The following is a 20,261-nucleotide window of genomic DNA, read 5'->3' on the forward strand; positions in this document are numbered from 1 at the left end:
ATTAAGCCTAGAAGAAAATTGTTTTTCATATATGATACACAGACGCATACGTATACTTAGTATAGTATAAACATCATTACTGATCGATCTTATGTATTTGTTTTTTAACATTAATGATGATTGTGGATGTGTGTGTGTAAGACAAATAATTTTCGTCTAACTGACATTCTGAAATGCAAAGCATTCTATTCTTTTGCCTAAAAGTGCAAAGTTTTGGTATTCACTTAAAATTCAAAATGACATTCCACGCTGGACTTGAAGAACTTTAAAATGGCACGCTAAAACAGTGACACTCCACGGCATTAGATCATCTGTTGTTGTTGCTGCTGCTGTTGTTGTTGTTGTTGCTGCTGCTGTTGTTGTTGCTGCTGCTGTTGATAATTGTACAATGAGGTAGCCGCTGCATTAGTGGCAGTGGCATTCGATAACAAATTCATGTTGCTTTGCTGTTGTTGCTGAAGTTGCAGCAGCTTTTGCTGTTGATGATTGTGATGCTGATGTTGCTGCTGCTGCTGTTGCAGCTGCGACTGTTGCTGCATCTTATGATCGACGTTCAAGCGATTGCTGGACGAGGCCAGCGATGAGGAAGACGAAGAGGGTCCAATCCCTACCAAAGTCTGTGACTTGGAGTTGCGTGTCAATGGCTTGTGATTCTTAACAACATCGCAGCTATGCTGCCATTGCCAACAGCTGCGACAAAAGTAACTGCAAAGTAAACAAAAAGTTAATAAAATGAAGTGATTGCTAGCTTGTAAGCTAATACCGAAAGCAAGAGAGCTCGCGACAGTAGTAGGGTCCATGCTGCACGCCACAGATTGAACACAAGGCATCCTCCAAATACGGATCCACCTGCACTTTCTTGGTGAACTTTGTAGTGCGTATTTCAACAAAGGCAGCCGACACGGCTTTCATGTAGGAGCGAAAGTTGCTAAAGGTAACGCGCCCGGAACCAATGGGATATTTGTACTTGTCCGTATCGATGCCAGCATAGAGCACGCCATCAAATAAATCGTCCATTATGGTGGCCAGACCCTCGGCAGTCAGTTTGCCATGCAAGGCGCCCACAAAGACAGTCTTAGTGGGATCTAATTTCTGTGAGCTGGAGCGCACAAAGTTTGAATCGGCTATAATCCAAGGTATAACTTCGACCTAAGCAGTGTAACGTTAGTTAAATGCTAGTTGGTTGCTTTAGTTTTTAACTTACATCCTTGGATTTAATGCGACGCGATGAGATTTTGAAAAAGTAATTGCTGCCACTGTGGGAATCATCAACCTGCAGCACACAAGCCGATAGCAAAGCCTTCACCTGCTTATCGGACTCGAATATAATGTAGACATAGCCTTTGGGTTGAGCTGCTTGCTGCTCCTTGCCGGGCCACTCAACTCTGCAAATGCATAGAAAAGTTTTAATTGTAATTCGCTTTCAATTTAGCTTGCTACCTTATGGAACCGAAGGGCTTGAAGATTTGTATCAACGACTGCTCGCTTATGTCCCATGGAATGCCGCCCAGAAATACTTTTGGCGAATAGTTGAGCATGCGATGGGAGCGTGGCGGCAGCTGGCCACTCCAAGTGCATGTGGCCTCGCACATTGAGGCCGAGCTCCTATAGAACTTGGCAACGCGATCCAAATGCCAATCCTTGGAGCCATCCACGCCATTCGGATTCGATGACACATTCGGCAGGCTGCTGCCCGTGCCGCTCACCAGATTGCTTAAGCTGGGCGCTGTAGTGTTGCTAAGATTGTTCGAGTTGCCAGCAGCTGGCATATTGCCCGCATAGTTCTGCAGCAGCTGATTGAGCAGCGGCATTTGCTGGGTTTGAGCTTGCAGCAGCTTCAACGTGTTTATGCGTTGCAAATTCTGCAATTTGGCCAACTCCATATCAACGGTGGTGAAGTTCTCCAAGCTGCACTGATTCAGGCAATCGTTTGAGTTGCCAAAATCAAAGCTATGCTGCGATCCACTGAGCAGCTGAGGTTCATAGTTGCGGCTCAGATTAACGAATTGCTGCTGTGACTGTTGTTGCTGCTGCTGCTGCTGCTGTTGTTGGGACTGATGTTGTTGCTGTTGCAACTGTTGCTGCAGCTGCAATTGCTGTTGTTGCTGCTGCTGCAATTGTTGCTGCTGTTGCATAGAGGCGAGCTTATTGCTGCTAACAGACAACAGATTCTGCAAGTTAAATAAAATTAATATATAAACAAACTTAGTTGCTTGGGCAACTTACAATCATGTCCAGCAGATTGGGCTCATTGATCGACTGATTGCTATTCTGACTCTCCGGTGAGTTGGAGCGTGTGGAATCGTTTTGTAAGTTCAGTCCCAGATTGCCACTGTTGCTGCTGTTCAAATTGTTGAAGCTCTGCTGCTGATATAACATGTTAATCGAGTCCAGCGACAGGCCATTGGCGCTAGAGGAATTACTGCTGTCACTGCAAAGGCGTTAAGCGAGATTAAAATAGGAAAACAAAGCTTTAAATAGCAAATTAAAAATTAGTGCAATTATCGTTACCTGACTAAAGGTGAACTGTGAAAGGAGCGGTTGTAAATAGATGTAGGCGTACTTGGCGATAAGGGTGCAGAGCAATCGAAGCTGATGTTTGATCTTTGGAAAGCCTTAAGTGGGTTACTTTGTGCAACATTTTCAAACTAAGTTCGCCAATTCACCCAAAAAAGAAAGAAAGAAAAGAAATCAAATAAACAAACACACACACAAACAACATGAAATACATATATATGCAGTAGTATGCATATGCATGTATTTCAATCAAAATCATATATAGAGAGTGTCCACATACAAGTTTTTTTTTTTTATAGAGAGAGACAAGCATAAAAGTTAGAGAGATTCTTTCTGGTGCAAATTCAGTGCAATTACAATAGTCGCTCTCAATCGAGCGTTTCGAAACTTACCTGAAAGTAATCAAAACTTGACTTGGTGCCTGGCGAGGCCGAGGACTGCGTGGAGCTTGGTGTCAGTGGTGCATAGTTGACTGCATTCGCCAATAGTTGACCGCTATCGCCAGTGGCAGCGACAGCTGCAGCTGCAGCAGTTGCCGCATTGCCAAGTAGCAAGTTGTTTACACCGCTGCTGCTGCTGCTGCTGCCGTTGCCTCCAGCGCCGCCGCCGCCTGCAATGCTAGCTGCCTGATTGGTTGCTGCTGCTGCTGTTGTTAGGGCTGGTGGTGATGTTGTTGTCGCCTGGGCTGTGCTTGTCGCTCCGCTGCTGTTGTTGCTATTGCTGCTGCTGCTGTTGTTGCTGCTGCCACACAAGCCAAGCAGATCGTTCAGTGTGATTGGATCTGCAACACAAACACAAAACATACAGAGACATCAATAAATCAAAAACTACAACTACAACTACAACTAAAGCTATTGGCAATTGCCAGAGCTTTCAAGCAGTTTGCAAATATTCAAAGAGGCAAATGTTGCTGGCTAATAAATTAAGCATATGCTTGGGAAGAAGAAGAAGAAGAGCTGTTTGCTCTGTGTGCTCGTCTAACTTACTGCAATTGCTATGACTTGCATTATTGTTGTTGTTACTGTTATTATTATTATTATTGTTGTCGTAGGCCAAGTTCTGTGCGCCATTGACATCGCCATCGCCATTGCCAGCTGCTGCTGCTGCCGTCTTGGTGCCAAGGTCTTCTTCATTTTGAGCGCTGCTGCTGCTGGTGCTGCTAGCGCTGTTGCCGGCTGTGCTGCTGCTGTTGCTCGGGCTGGTCTGGTTGCCGTCATAGTTAATGCCAAACTCGTAAGACTCTTGCGTGGGCGACCCACTTGGCAGCGGACTTGTCGCCTGTCGCATATACAGCTCCTCAATTCCCAGCATTCTATCTCTCTCTTCGTGTCTCTCTCTCTCTCTGTCTCAACAACAACAACAAATATCTCTATTTGCTCTTACAGGCTCTGGAATGCTAAAAACTCTGCGACTTTTCTTTACACACAAAAAATTTCTTGCTGTTTTTCTTGGACTTCTCTCTTTTGGGTTTTAAAACAAATTTTTCTATTACTTGAAAATTTATTGCGCTTCCTTTTGCTTCCTTTTTGGTTCTTGATTTGGGGGCTTGAAGGAGCAGCAAGTGGGCGTTTTATATACACTTATTATGCAATTTATTTCAAGAGTGATATATTATTCCAGTTGAAGCCACTTGAATGAATATATTCAAATATATATACGGAATAATAATTTGATGTGTGGTGCGCCGACTTCAAAAAGTAAAAAATTATTGAAATTTATATAGGTCCGATCGACTGGCTCCAAATATATGTATACTCGACAAAAAAAAGGAATAAATAAGAACCATAAAAATATGGTTTGTATTTAATGAAAAACAAATTTTTCGCAATGACAATAATTTCTATACAAGCCCAAACAAAATAAAATTGAAACTGATCTTATCATGAGCAAAGCCCGCAAAGAAACTACAACAACTAAACTGAAACGACTAAGCGCCTACTATAATAAATAATAATATATATATAAAAAAAATATATATATGAAGCACTTACCATTTATGAATGATATGAAGCCATCGCTGACATCGCTGCGTCTGCCAAGCAGATCCTGATTGTGTTGTTGCTCCAGCAATGAGCTAATCGAATGCTTGTGCAACAAATCGGTGGCACTGGCGCCGCTCAAGGCACGCATGTTGCCGCCGCCGGCAGCGTTGCAGTCAGGCGTCTCGTACTAGAACAAACAAGAAAATTCAGTGTGAGTTGTGTGTGGGTGAGATTTGAATTTTGTAATAAAAGCAGGCGCGCTAATCAAATTGCTGCATGCAGCTGCAACATTGATTGTGCAACAGACACACACACACATGAAGTATGTGTGCTGCCATTAAAGTCAGCCAACTATTGTGGCAACTAATGAATCGTTTATCTTTTGCATTTCTTGCCACATGACGGCAGCCAAAGTTGCAACAACGTAGTCAAGTTGGCAAGGCAACCGCACGAGGACACGAGACAGAAAGGACACACACACACACAGACAGCAGCAGCTGCCACCTATTGCGCCAGCATCCGCACCCGCACCCTACAGTCAAGGCAGACAGCTATGCCCTCGTCCTCGCTCTCGTCCTTGCCCCTGCTGTTGTGGCAAAAGTAAACTCGAGCGTTTGGCGCAATTAAAAGCGCATCAAGTGTCAGTGGAGCACACTTAAAAATGCCAAATTAGTGCAAATATTGTTATCAGGCACTCAACAAACAATTCAGCGCAAAATGGCGCACAACTCATTACGTTTAGATTAAGCTAAGGCACAAACATGTGAATAATTGTTGCCCAAAATCTTTTAAACAAGTCTCAAATTGCAGACGTGCAGCTGCTCTATGTATGTGTGTGTGTGTGTGTGTGTGTGGCAAGGAGGCGTCGTGTACTTAGGCTTTTGTCAACTTGTCACAACTATGTTAAGTACAAAACTTGCTATGGATTTAAAAATTGAATGACAACTTGATGAAGGTACGTGAAAAGTCGGAAATGGCATAAGCATGCCAACACACACACACACACACAGGAAGAGCCACACACACACATCCACACACTAAGGACTCTATGTGTGTGGCAGTGTCATGTGTTAAAGTCTACTGGACAAGTCAGCATTGTCGTTGCCTGTTGACACATTTAGCTGTGTGTGTGTGTGTGTGTCTCTCTGTCTGTGTGTGTGGGTGTAGATTTTACAGTTTGTTTCTAGCCTTGCACGTCAGAGCGATAAAAAGGCGGCGTCAATGAATGCAAATTACAAATAGTCTTCAAGTCATTTTTATAGTGGCGAGGCCAAGCCCAAAGCATCTGCTTCGCATCCTACGCTAAGCACTAAATCCTGCAAAGCTGCGCGCTAACAGGAAATGCCAGCAGAGTCACTAAAGAGCGACTAGTTACTCAGTGAGGCTACAGTTGCTTTAAGAAAACGCAATCATTTGCTTAGCATATTGAAAATGCAATAAAAAGCGCGACGACAAAATATCTTAACCATTTAGATCAACACCCAGCTACACTTCAATATATATTGAGGATTGCATTGCTGTTGTCCTTTGCGGCCAGCGTCGAAGAATGACGCAGACGCAACATTGCTGCATATACAAAATGTTGCGTCTGCCTCGTCCTCGACGCTGAAGCATTTTGGCTGCTCAACTCGATTCTGATTGCCACATGAAGATATTTGGAAATCTGTCAGTGCAGCTGGGAGACGCCGCCAAGGCAAAGGCAGCCAACTAGTCAGCACCATAACTCAGTAGTTATTTATCCAATGTCCATTTGACTTCTGGCTGCTGCTGCTTTGCTCCTTTCGTTGCTGCTATTTCATTTTTTTAGCTTTTCTTTTTTGGCAAGCGCTTGACTGCGATTGGAATGTACTGAGCACTGACTCTCTGGCCTGCATTTAAGTGCATGGAACACACATGTGAAGAGGCGGGCACATGGTCGGGGGGCTGTTTGAGCAAAATTACAAGTTTCCGCTTTCAAAAGTCTTACAAATTATTATGTTTGCATCGTTTACAACACTTATTAGATGTTGCTGCTGCTGCTGTTGCTACTGATGTTGCTGCTGCTGCTGCTGCTGTGTGGTCTAGGGAGCTGTTGGCCAAAAGGGTTTGACATTAAAATTTGATGGCATGTTTGTGATAAGCGCTCGATGACGATGTAGACGATGTCCTTGCTGCGATTCAATGCAATACAAGCGTTGGCTCTCGCTCTGTCTCTATCGCTGCTGCCTCTGGTGACCAGTAAAGCGCAAAAGGTTAATGCACAGTTGTAATTTTTTATGGCCGATTACATGCTGCAAAACTACTTGGGGGCAGTAGCGATATCGGGGGTATGTACATAAAGCATAAAAGTTATGACCAAAATGCATTTGAATTTGTTTGCGCTCGTTGAAATTGCAGCAATTTATGGCAATAGCTGCAGATTTACAAGCGAAGCGACTCGCTCATCTATTAAGTGCTTATTTAGTGCTTGACAGTACTTTGAGCCCAGCCAAGTGATATTTGATTACTTCAAGTTCGTCTGTTAATGGCACGTGGCACACGTTGCAAGCAGCAGCAAAGAACATAAAACCTTTTGTTGCACACACAGAGAGACAAAACACGTGCGTTCTCAGTCTCTCTCTCTCTCACTGTTTTGCTTGCGGCAACAATTGAGCGTTTAATATTGCAAATTAAAAAGCATTGCAAGGACATGCGAATAATTCTAGACTAAGGCACAAGTTGGCACGCAACAACTTCTATATATATATGTATATATATATATATAGCTATGCTATATGCTAGTCTGTGCTGTTTGGCGTGGGCGTTGTAATCGATTGCTTGGTATTCAAAATGCCTGCAGGTCGTACGTACGAACGAATGAACAAACGATTGCTGCTGTGGCACGTAATTGCAGCGCCTACAAGTATGCAACACGCGCTGCGTTGCAGACAGCGCAGCTGTGACTGCCTCACACACACACTCACACTCCTGCGCTGTTGTTGTGCTATTGCCTGCCCAGGCAAATTAAATTGAGTTGCATGTTAAACGTCATTTCATCAAGCAGCACTTGATTTGTGCTTTGACACGCTGTCGTGTGTGTTGCATGCAACGCCATGTGTGTGTGTCTTTGTGTGTGTCTTCTGCTTTATGTAGATTGTGCACAATATGAATGCAAGGCATTAAATGACGCTTTGAATCAACTATCAAATAGATGCAGCAGCAGCAGCAGCAACAGTCGTTGCCTACTCCTGCTCTATGGCGCGCTGCGTTAGACATCCATTTAATAATAACAATATCGTAATTCAGGCAACTCACTGACAGTGGCTGCCGCCGCCGTTGCCGTCGCTTGGCTTGCAGCAAGGCTCGAGCGACATTTCAGTTTCAACGGCAACATTTCCGATGCCACACAGTGCGCTTTTGTTGCCCGCACTGTCGTTGTTATTCTTTCACTGCGTACAACTTGCTGCCGCTGCTGCCTCTGAATGATACACAGACAGACACAGCAACCTACTCGCTGTAGCTCTTGCTCTTTCTTGCTTGCAGCTGCAACTCACTCGCAGTTATGTGGCAGTGGCAAGCGTGAGACTGAGATAGCGTCAAGCAGATAAGGGCAGAGAAGTTTTTAAACAGCCGTCAACAGGCATTCAATATGCCTCATACTCTCTCCAGCTCTTTCACTCACTGTATCTGTGTATATGTGTGTGTGAGTGCTAAGTGAAAATAAAACCCGCGCTTTTTTCCGCACTGTATTATCTCGGGCTGCGAGTCTGCGAGCTGCGTTGCTTTTTCTTTTGTACAAAGGGACGTATGATGCATATTTGTATACACTTTGCTAGCGCGCACAATAGGGTATATCAGTATTGCACACACATTACGCCAAGTTAAGTTATTGCATACAATTTATGCATTAGCAACATCTTGCTTATAAATTGTTGTTTTATTTTGTACGCTTATTAATCAATCTTCAGCTGCTGCTGCTGTTTTTGTATCAACTTTTGTGTTTAATTTAAAGAGTTTTTGTTCTAGCGTAAACTTTTTCCATGCTGCATTTAAAAAAAAACAGCAACGCAACTCCGCTTTGGGTGGTGGCCTTTTGTGGTTGCGTTTATTGTTTTTGTACATTTCACAGTTTTGCTTTTATTCTCTTTCTCTGTCATTCTGCGCTTTTAATGATAATATACCAACAATGTAGTTTTTACCTCCTGGCAGATGCCTCCTCGCATGCCACACGCCTGTGGCAGCATTAAATGCTAGTTGTGGGGTCTGAGCGTGAGCTTTGCTAAAGTAAATTCAATTGCTTTTTGCAATTTTTAATGTAAGCGAGTCATATTGGCATTGGCTACGCCCATAACGCACCACACGTAGAACCAACAACAGGAGCAGCAGCAGCAGAAAATAAGAAAAAGGAGCAAGAAACGCGTCGCATTTTTATCCTTCTGGCTGGCTGGCGGGCGTGTGATTTGCTTGGTATCGACATTTTAATGATGTGCCTCGGGGGCGAATACGCCGCCGCCGCAGCCGCTGCTGCTGCTTTGTGTAAGAAGTTCGCAGGACCTTCTAGTGCAAGCAGAATGGTAACGAGACCGCCAGGCATACCAAGACATTCCGCTGGCCAGCGCAAAATGTCGCGTAGCTGTCTTGCCTTTTGTTAAGAGTGCAGACAAATACACACACACAAACACACACACACATACAGTACAATCTCGATAATGCGCACAATTACGTACTGTACAAAATATCAAATTGTTCCGTTTGCCCAGACAGTATAATGAGCTATGATATATTGATAAACTGATGATAAACTAACTTTGAACAGTTCTGGGAATTTTCAATTAGCCAATTTATTATGTAACCTAATTACATATTTCGTTTGAATTTAAGCAGGCGTTAGTGGTTTGAATGTGCATTGCAAAGTCTTAACTATTAAGTAAGAAGTTCTCAAATTATATTGAGGGGGAATATCAAGGTATTATGTATTTCTACTGGGAATTTCTAATTTATGTACACAGAACTTACTTTGAAATTAAATTGGCATTTAGCATTTTGCTATGTGCAATAGGAAAGAAAGTTGTTTTAAGTTTTGTTTTCAATAGAAATAAAGCAACCCACTGCTAAACTATCGAGTTACTACTGTACACAGCCATCAAACCACACATATATAAATTTATACTTTTAGCAAATGCTTGGGCACAATGATTTGCTTAAGCAGCAGTCAGCAAAGTCGCAGCAGTCGCAGCAGTCGCAATCGCAGCATTTTCAAAATGAATTCTTATACAATTCATAACAATGATTTGGCTGTTGAAAAATCAAGCCTCTTGATGGGCTAATAACTGCCAATTGCACAGCATAATATATATATATATTTGTTTGGCCAAAAGCGTTGACAAGTAATAAGCCAAATGGCTTTGCTGTTAGAGACGTGTTAATTGTTAAAGCTAGAGAAATATTTGTTGGGCTTAAAACTTGTATTGGGAGCTCTTTTTAGTGCGCAGAGCTTTTGTGATGCGACAAGAGTAAATTGTGTCACAGCAGGAAATGATGAACGCCGGAGCGTCGAGGCGAGCGCCTGCCGGGGCACAGCAAATAAAAATGTGTTTTTTGAGCAGAAAGGACAAATGTGGCATTTTATTTATAGGCATTTTAAACAGCAGGACGGACAAGCAGCGGCACATAAAATAAATATATATTACAAATAAACACACACATGTGTGTGTCTGTTGTGTGTGTGCGCTGGAATGTGTGTATCAAGTATACGCCACATTGCCCGGAAGCATTACTGCAGCAAGCAAGTCTGTTTTTTAGACATTACTAGTAAATAAATATAACGACTGTCAAGCACACACACACACACGCAAACTTATACAAGCATATTTATATAAATATGCATAATTTTTTTTATTTTTTATTTCAATGAAAATGCCGCTTACATGACAAAATTGACATTTTGCATTTAGTTTTATTTTTTCTGCTTGCTTTTCTGCTTGAATGGGAAGAAGAAAAATTGCATAATAACCCCTTTTGAAATTGTCGGATTATCCTTAAATATTTATGTAAACATTGTAACAAATTCACAGTCTTGCCATTGTCAAATGATGAAGCAACGGCCTCATTGACGTACTTCACCCATTCCATGCCACCCATGCTGCGAATGATGAGCTATAGACACATTCTGGCTGTGACTGTGACAGTCGACAATGAGTAACTTTGTTAGCTTTGGTTACTTGCCTGACAGGCGATACGCTTACGCATGCAACAATGGAAGGCAGGCAATGCAAACGTGGGCGAGAGAGGCCAACTTATATAGCTGCAGATACAGATACAGCTACAGATATATTTAGACATAGACGTACATAAGCGCATGTATTTATATTTAAAGCGCTTTGGGGGTATCGTCGCTTAAGCCTGACAGCTAGCTGGGGTAGCATGTGCGTAAGCAGTTACAACGAGCGAGTCCTGGCAGAGTAATCGTTTATTATAATGATTACATGCATGTCACTTGGGCTACAGAGAGTCAGACAAGCGACAATTTTGGCTAAAATGATGTAACAACATTTACTTGCATGTCACAATCTTACAAATCTTGCATTTCAAATTTGACAAAGGACATGCTAATGCAACTAAAGCTGCAAATTGTTATGGCATGCAAATGATAGACACATGCTGAAGCTTACACATAAGCTGCAAGCAATTAGCATTGTTTATAAAAACTTCAATTTGTTTTAGCCACAAACTATTTCCTTTGATTTGCTGCCTTTTTGCCACAAATTTCATCATTAAAGTCACTAGACAAAACAGCATTTTATAATATGTATGTATGTAGTAAGGTTTACAGCCAAGAAAATGACATTGTAATCTGCTTAAATATAACTTTCGAGACATGTACATATTTTATATATATATATGTGTATGTGTGTGTTGGAGTGTCTTGCATTTTTTAAGCCGCTTTGCCAACAAATTGGAGAAAAAAAGCGAACGCTGCATGCAATTAAATTGCAGCTTGTTGTGCTGCTGCTGCTGTTGCTAACTTTTATTATTTAGCATTTGACATTTAAAGCCAGGGACAAGTTATTAGCAGGGCGCGAGCGTAGCTGCCGCGTAAATGAATTTATTTCATTTAAACGAATTAAAAATATATAAAAGCGCAGCAAATTAAATCACGCAACTATTTTGCGCAACAAAGAGTACAATTAAACACGCACACACACACACACATACAGACAGACAGACAGACAGAGAGAATGGCGGCAAGGACAACGGCAGGGCACATTGCAGTGAGTGGCGTACAAACGCCACAAGTTTAATCGAATTTAACTACTCATAATGTGCAACAGACAACAAGAGTTGGAGAACCACTACAAATGCTAGGTGAGTGTGTGTGTGTTGGTGTGTGTGTGGGCGTGTTTCAGTTGACAACAGGCAGCGGCGTATAAAGTTAAGCGCTAATCTTATTAGTATCAGCAGCAAGCGCTAGGCGTCTCAGTCGCTAAACTTTTACCGCAATTCACACATACAATTGCAAGCACAAGCAACGAAAGGGAAGAGGCAGAGAGCAAGTATTAACGCCAGGGCGTGTAACAACAGCAGCAGCACCAGCTGATGCTGACGCTTACGCTTATGCTGATGCGCTCTTCGTACGTGAGCGGCTCAACTACAAGTAACGGTCACAACATCATGAGCAGCAGCATTCGGCTGCGAATGCGAGTGCGAATGGGTTTTATTATTATTTACATACCTGTTGCAGCAGGGGCATTGTTTTGAATAAAAATTCCAATTTCCACACTTGTGTGTATTTCACGTTGTGCCGTTGCCGTCGTTATTCCCTGCAATAGTATTCGTGTGCTCCACGCTGCTGCTGCTGCTGCTCCCTGCTGTCGTCGTCGTCGTCGGCTATAGTAGGCAACGGGCATCGGCTCCCGGATAAGCTGACAAAGCGGCAAAACAGATGTCGCCACTTCCGTATGCTCCACCCCGCTACTCTCTCTCACATACACACACGCGCGCGTTCTCTCTCGCTGGCGCTCTCTCTCTGCTCTCAATGGTTCGTGCTGCGCAAGAGAAAAGTTCGCCTGATGATGTGACTGCCCAAAAAGTTCGCAGTCCTGCCTTAGACAAACATGTTGGCCGTACCAAAAACGGTTTGCTTTGCTATTCAACTTGTATATAAAGTTGCTCTTCTTCTTGTTGTTGTTGTTGCTGTCGAGTGTTGCTTGCTGGTGTTGCGCTTGTTAATGAGAATTTGGCACCTCTCGTCGTCACTTTGCTCGAGGGGGTGACTGGCTGGCTGGCTGACAGGCGGCCGTATCAGCTGTGTTCAAATGCTCATCGATTCATCATCCGGCGTGTCAATGATGTAAATGTTCGTAATGAAAACTGTTAAAGATAAAACACATTATTAGTTTAAAGGCATACAAATTGAGAGATATACAAATACCCAACCAGCTAACCAGTCTAATTTTATAAGCACTGTATTTATAACTAAATACAAATTTAGTCAAGCGCACACACACACACACACACACACACACTTGAGTTTGAGTAACTCATTCAAGAGTCTTGTCAATGTGCTTAGTTGAGCGTTAATAGCTGTAAATCGATCAAGGCGTATCCCCCGCAAACATAACTGTAATTAACCAATTTCCACTATACACTCAGTCTCTCAGTCTGTTTCTCCCTTTACGCATACTACTCTAGTATAAACGACAAGTCGTTTGGAAGCGCTTTCGTGCGAGTGACTGCTTCATAATTTTGTCGTTCTCAGTAATTATTTTAATTTTTTTTATAGCTCCATACTTGTGTAAAGTGGTGAAAGCGACCAAAATGGACGCACTGCGTTGGCAGAGTACGTGCTGAGTTTGTATGTCTGTGTGTGTGTGAGCGTGCGTGCGCCAACGGCTGTAATCCTTTTGAGGAACAGGAAGCGAAGCTATTATTAGAACCATAAATCAGCATGAAATGAGCAGAATGCCGCAGCAAACCAGCAAAGGCCAACAAAGAGCTTGGCGTTCGGTTCGGCAGCTTGTTTAGTTTAGTTGTAGTTGTAGTTGTAGTTGTTGCTGTTCGTGGTCCTCTCTATGCGTATTCGTAGTTGTAAAAAGTGGTCGCCTAGTATGTATGAGAGTAGTATTTACTGTTGTTGTTCTTATTGTTGTTGCTTTTACTGTTCTTGTTCTTGTTGGGGCTGCTGCTGATGCTGGGCAAATGACGTGCGCAACGTAAAATACTCATTGGAACAACGGAAACTAGTAAAAAGACTAAGACTCGAACCAATGGCTGAGACAGCCACAGCCACAGCCATAGCAGCAGCAGCAGCAACAACAACAACAACACAAACAAAATACGCACTTTAATATGGCTTTGAAGTAACAAGCGATGAGAGCATAAATATTACTGCAGCTTATACAAAATACCCACTGTTTTGAAAACGTACGCCCCACCACACTCCGTTTCAGCACTTCACGTATTACGCCTTGGCCAACAACAATTTGTTGTGCCGGTAACCATTTACACCTTGCCAAAATAAATGCCAATATGCGCGTGTTGTTGCACGCCTTTTTATTACATACCCAAATATTTGTAGTTGTTTCTATAAACGTTTAGACTATAACACGCACCGCCCACATAAACTTCTTCAATTTAATTTTGCACTTGCATTCAGAGATTTTTTTTATTGCCGTCCTTCTTTTTGCTAGTGTGCAAAGCACATTTTTTCTATTACTCACACTGCACTTTCCGGCTAGGAACCGTTACTTCAACTTGGCTTGTATGCTTTGCACTGTGATTCGTTAATTTTACTATGCCTGTTGTTTGTTGCTCTTGTTTTGTAGTTAGTCGTTTGCAGTCTCTTGCTTTACACTTGTAAATTTATGATAAGCCTTGGTTTTTATTCTTATTTTATTTTAAACGTTTTTGCGAGCAGCAAACAAAAAAAGAAGTGTTTTTATTAGCACTAGTCCACAATGCAATAACCTCACCTAACGAGCATTTGAAATACACTGACTCTGAATCCTGGCGCCGACAGATGCTGAGAGAATAAGTTGAATCTCAAATGTTGGATGCTTGCCCCAGCCCCAACCCCCAGTTATGCGCGCCAATTTGTAAATTTGTATTGTATTTTAGTTGACTAGCGTTGCCACAATTCTATCGCAAGCCTAGCGAGTGTCATCCACAATAATAAATATATCATTATATGCGAATACGATGCATAGGTGCATAACAAATGAATATTATGCAGATAAATTAACAGCAGTTTTATCTGAATTCAATGATAACATGCAGTTAAAAGTATTTAAGTGGTTACTATTAGGTTTGTCAAAATATTTTTCGCAGTGTACGTCTTGAGTGCTAAAATACAGCTGGCTGCCTTGGCGTTGCCAGACTATTAGTATTATAGACGCGCTTGCCGGCTGTGAAAATTAACAAATTGTTCAATAAGTTTATATTTTTATGCATAAAAAATGGCCAACGATTCCGCAAGCAACGCTGCCGAGACCACAAAAGAGCAAATCGACCTGGGAGTATATCGTAAACTGGTCAAACAATTTGTAGACATGGTAAGTAGAGAATCAGAATTATGGATAATAAGAATTTACAATGTTTTTGTTTATGCAGCGACGCTATACGACGGCGCTCTTTTGGGCAGAGAAGGTGGCTGTTTTGGGTGGATATGAGGCGCGTGATATCTATTATTTGGCACAATGCATGTTTCTCCTTGGCGAATTTCATCGGGCAGCGCATACTATACAACATTATAAGTTGGCGAAGACATCGCTACCCTGCTTTAATCTGCTGCTTGAGAGTCTATATGCAGCTAAAGAATACAATGAGGCAGCAAGTATAATACAAGCTGTGGACGTAGAGACGATGACCACATCATTAATCAACCAGCCAGTAGATGCGGCTAGCGGCTGCTTTCAGGAAACCAACAGTTGTTTTGGCGGCGAGGAGAACAATCGCAATGAACTGCTGGCCTCCATTTATCTTATTAAAGGCAAAGTATTTGAGGCTTTGGACAATCGCGGCATGGCCATGGATCTCTATGTGCAGGCGCTGCATAAATCTGTATATTGCTTTGAAGCGTTAGAAGCACTTGTACAGCATGAAATGTTAATGGCATGGGAGGGTAAGCTGCACTTTAATACAAGTTAATTGTATAAGCAATAGTTTTTTCTTTATAGAATTTGAGCTAATGCATCATTTGCCGCTGGCAGCGCAATCTAGCGAGACAGACGCCAAGTTTATACTGAAGCTCTATGAATCTCGATTGAAAAAGTATTATGAGCTTATATCAGCGCGCGATACTGAGGAAATCTCACCCATTGTTAACCCAGATGTGCTCAAGTGTATTAAAGAGTTCACATCACGCGTGCAGCAAACAACTTGCTCTACAGAGCCAAAGCCTGACAAACCCGATAAGCCCGATAAGCCTGAAAAGCCTAGCAGCGCAAAGAAGCCTTTGACACCAAGTCAGTATATGTCACCGGCGCAAAAGTAAGTCAAATAGCAGTTAACTTTGGCTGTGATCTATATTTATATTTGTTGCTTGCAGAGTGTTGGAGGATCTGAAAGCGCCTACGTTTTCTTTGCAAACAAGTCTATCGCGTGCCTCCTCCATGGTGGACTCCACGCAACGTTCGCTTTGTGAAGCCTCACAGCGTCGTAGCTCTGGTGATAATGAAGTGGACACCTTAATACCCCTCAGCGAATGCCTAATGCGAGTGCAACGCAGCACAGATCTTATGGCATCTGAGGCTGAAAAGTGTTTCTATGACTGCGACTACAAGCAATGCCTAAAGATCTTAAATGAGTAAATTAAAACAGTTGCTTTATAAAACTTTATTTACCTTCCCTGATTGCTTGCAGATTACTGAAGGTAGATCCGTTTCATAATAGTGCGTTGACCATACAAATATCCTGTTTGGTGGAAAATGGTGATTTCAATAGACTGTTCTATGTGGCGCATAAGCTGGTCGATCGCTATCCGGATAAGGCCATCTCTTGGTATGCTGTTGGATGTTATTATGATATGATTGGCAAAAGTGATCCTGCGCGTCGCTATTTATCGAAAGCCATATCATTGGATCGTCTATATGGACCCGCCTGGCTGGCCTATGGCCACTCCTTTGCCAATGAGAATGAGCACGAGCAGGCTATGGCAGCTTACTTTAAAGCCACACAGCTTATGCGCGGCTGTCATTTACCTTTGCTCTACATTGGCGTCGAGTGCGGTCTTACCAAAAATCTCGAATTGGCAGAAAAGTTCTTTTTGCAAGCCATGACCATAGCACCCATGGATGTTTACGTGCTGCACGAGCTGGGCGTTATTAAATACGAGTACGAATATTATGATGGAGCAGCAACAATCTTTCAATGCACTGTGGATATTATAAGACAACGCGCCAAGGCCAACAATGAGGAAATTTCAGCACGCTGGGAGCCTTTGTTTATTAATTTAGGACATGCCTGTCGCAAAATACAAAAATACGAAGATGCGCTGTACAATTTTCAATATGTAAGCATATAAAAGGCATATAGTACGTTATTAATAGCTTAAACATTACAGGCTTTGCTGCTAAAACCACAAACGGCAACCACCTATACATCCATTGGCTTTATACGTGCGTTGCTTGGAGATCTGGATCAAGCCATTGAATACTTTCACAAAAGCTTAGCGCTCAATCGTGACTGCATTGTTACTTCAACAATTTTAAAGAATTGCATCGAGGACTTGATGGATGACAGCAGCACCATTGATGAAATTTGCAGCAAAGCTATGAGAGATGTAACTGAATCTATATCAGCAACCAGTCAACGTGTGCTTAATGCTGATAAACTAAATGGCATTAAAATGAACTTAAAATTCGAAGAAGAGGAGGAGTTCGGTTCAAACTCAAATTCAGACTCCAATATGGTTGTAGAAATGAGTTTTGATACATAGGAGCAGTGGTTAGAGTATAAGAGTCGAAGCGATGTATGACATATGTATATATAGTGCAGCTGCTGCTGTTGGCTGCACTTGAACTTAATTTACGCACACGGCACACACAGCTGTTCCAGCTAATGAGCCCAAAAGGCAAAAACTATCATGAATGCTGCAACATGGGATTTTCCCCAGAAACTATTTAAAGTTTGCCGCTATTCTAGGTATTTAAGTACGCGCATTGTTCTCATTTAATAACATTGTATTCTCGATCGAGTTGCGAACTATATATAAGTAGTAATAAGTCTCAAAATTGTGCATGAAATCAAATGAAAATTAATTCTAATTAGTGATATTTCCACTCCAAAAAACACAAACGTAATATACATAAAGCTATTGCTGCAATTAAATCTTAAAATTAAAAAGGTCAATGCGATTATGCTTATCGGTTATTGTTATGTGCAAAAAACTACAAAGTGGCGTTAAAATTAACAAGCAAACTACTGATACACTTTATGGAAATAGAAGCCGCCAAGCAAGAAGCAACAACAACAACAACAGCAGCAGATCGCTTACCAAATATTTGCCGACCAAGCCAAGACGATGACGATAATAAGAACAACAACAACAATTAAAATGTTGATGGCGACAGCACGCCTGAAGGTCTACTGTTAAAATATATTTATTTATATATAAAAAGCTCGCTAATGACTGATAAAAGCGGGCGCGTCTGATTATAAGTGCTATACACTTGGGTATAAAAATCCACTCCTTCCCAGAACTCAGCACAGTTAACCCCAAGCAAGCAAAAGCAAAGCAAACAATCAACAAAATGTGCAAACTAATCACAACTTTCTTACTGCTGCTAACACTTGCACTGGCTCAGGCAGTGCCGCTTACTTTCTACGATGACATAGACGATACGGAGGTCATAGAGCTGCCCGAGAATGGCATCGAGCAGCCGGACGCTTCCAGCAAGGACATTATAGATCTGAGCGCCTTTGGCAATGCTTTGTACGGCAAGCCAGATGAAGAGCTTACTGCTGCCTTGGTGAGCAACTATAGCATGGACTCCAATGGCGTGAATCCTGAAGAGCTGGGCAGCTATCTAGAGGGAGATATTTTAGTGCCCACAACAGACCTTACCATGAAGAATGGACTCACCACGCAGTCATCGCGCTGGCCCAAGGGCGTGGTGCCCTATGAAATACGCGGCAACTTCAATGCGCGTGACAGGGCCACCATCCAAGGCGCCATCGATCAGTACCACCAGCGCACCTGCATTCGATTCGTGCCCTACAGCGGTGAGCGTGACTACGTCTCCATTGTTAGCGGCAACTCGGGCTGTTGGTCGTCGGTGGGACGTGTGGGCGGCAAGCAGGAGGTCAATCTGCAGTCACCTGGCTGCCTTGGTCGTCCCGGCACTGCCATTCATGAGCTGATGCATGCGCTGGGCTTTCTGCATGAGCAGAATCGTCAGGAGCGCGATAGCTTCGTGGCCATAAACTACAACAACATTCAATCTTCTGCCAGGAGTAATTTCGAAAAGGCCGCCGCTACGGAAGCTTTTGGCGTGCCCTACGATTACGGCAGTGTCATGCACTACTCCGCCAATGCTTTCTCCACCAATGGACAGCCTACAATTGTAGCTACAGTAAGTATTGAAAGTTAAGCTTTAATTGCTAACTGTTTTTTTAATATGCTTTCCATTTTGCAGCGCGCTGGCGGCGCCACACAAATGGGTCAACGTGATGGCTTCTCCAATGCTGATGTTGAGAAACTAAACCGTATGTACGATTGTGGCTATATGGGCAATCCTGCATTGCCTGCGCCTGCACCTGCACCTGGTGTGCCAGCTCCTGCTCCAGGTGTTGCTGCTCCAGCTCCCGTCGCTCCCGGTGGCAATCCGATCATTGGCAGTTTCATTAGCGGTTTGATCAGCGGCTTGGGCTTGGGCGAAGAACAACATGCAAACAAAGAGGCATAAAATAACAAAAGAGAGAGACTACGATCACAACAGCGATAAATTATTTAACACACATTCCATTGACTAGGCTTAAGTCTCATCAATCTTTACCTGATAAAGTATGTAAGAAATAAATCTAAATGCACATTATCTAGCTGTGTTTAATTTCAAACTTTGGGAAGCTGCAAATTCAGTACGGATTTGGCTGTTTTACACCATTTTATGGTACCGTGACATATTTAGCCAATTTATAAACAAAATAGTAAATAGTCAATAAAATTTTTTTGAATATATTAAACTTTTATGAGCTATAACTTGGTCAAATAGCGTCCGATTTTAAAGTTATGTTTTGTTAGTCTCGTAAGAAGCCTCTTAATAAAACTGCATTTAAATTTGCAAACTTTAAAATTTGTAATATTTTGACAAAATTTGTGGTAAAATTGCTAAATTTTGAAAAAAATGTAAAAAATAAAATTCAAAAATCTAATGATGCAATTTTGTTTCTAAGATCAATACGACCATAAAATGCTAAATCTGTAAAGCATCGGATGCTTTTTAGACCAGTTATGACTAAAAAGACTGTGCTGCCGATCAATTTTTCAGTTTCAAACCCTTAAAAGCTGTAACAGTGATTCTAGCTTTTAAAATTATCTAAGAGTTTTTAGAATTTAATCTGATCACATAAGAATTGTCTAAAGCGCGTGTACTTTAAGTTCATTGACCTTTTAACAAGGGTTTCCTTAATAGTTTTATATCCAATGTAATTTAAATACGCCCAATAACAATTTGTCAACAAACTTGTAGCTTGCTAACTTCCGTGTAAAACAAAAAGGTTATAAAGATAAAGCTTATCGGTTATAGCTGTAAGCGAAAAAAGTGCATATCATTGTTATTAAAAAATGCCATTCAACTTGTATAAAAC

General features: G+C 42.1%; 3 protein-coding genes across 3 annotated transcripts; 2 read left to right on the forward strand and 1 right to left on the reverse strand.

Annotated features, from left to right (window-relative positions):
- Positions 1-30: 30 nt before the first annotated feature.
- On the reverse strand, positions 31-4,356 carry LOC108604223 (cytoplasmic polyadenylation element-binding protein 3). The gene is made up of 8 exons (XM_017993587.1): positions 3,504-4,356; positions 2,910-3,298; positions 2,512-2,648; positions 2,227-2,431; positions 1,441-2,171; positions 1,205-1,385; positions 764-1,149; positions 31-705 (listed from the first exon to the last, which is right to left on the reverse strand). Exons 1-8 carry the CDS (start codon positions 3,826-3,828, stop codon positions 303-305), a joined length of 2,757 nt encoding a protein of 918 aa, XP_017849076.1. The 5' UTR covers positions 3,829-4,356; the 3' UTR covers positions 31-302.
- A 10,490-nt stretch (positions 4,357-14,846) lies between these two features.
- On the forward strand, positions 14,847-18,030 carry LOC108604564 (cell division cycle protein 16 homolog). Its single transcript, XM_017994093.1, has 6 exons — positions 14,847-15,007; positions 15,066-15,576; positions 15,632-15,944; positions 16,003-16,260; positions 16,317-16,965; positions 17,017-18,030. The coding sequence occupies exons 1-6, from the start codon at positions 14,912-14,914 to the stop codon at positions 17,389-17,391; spliced, it is 2,202 nt and encodes a 733-aa protein (XP_017849582.1). The 5' UTR covers positions 14,847-14,911; the 3' UTR covers positions 17,392-18,030.
- A 32-nt stretch (positions 18,031-18,062) lies between these two features.
- LOC108604565 (high choriolytic enzyme 1) lies at positions 18,063-19,479 on the forward strand. The gene is made up of 2 exons (XM_017994094.1): positions 18,063-19,027; positions 19,091-19,479. Exons 1-2 carry the CDS (start codon positions 18,206-18,208, stop codon positions 19,358-19,360), a joined length of 1,092 nt encoding a protein of 363 aa, XP_017849583.1. The 5' UTR covers positions 18,063-18,205; the 3' UTR covers positions 19,361-19,479.
- The last annotated feature ends 782 nt before the right edge of the window (positions 19,480-20,261 follow it).

This window comes from Drosophila busckii, chromosome 3R, assembly GCF_011750605.1.
Source record: "Drosophila busckii strain San Diego stock center, stock number 13000-0081.31 chromosome 3R, ASM1175060v1, whole genome shotgun sequence".
Lineage (NCBI taxonomy): Eukaryota > Metazoa > Arthropoda > Insecta > Diptera > Drosophilidae > Drosophila > Drosophila busckii.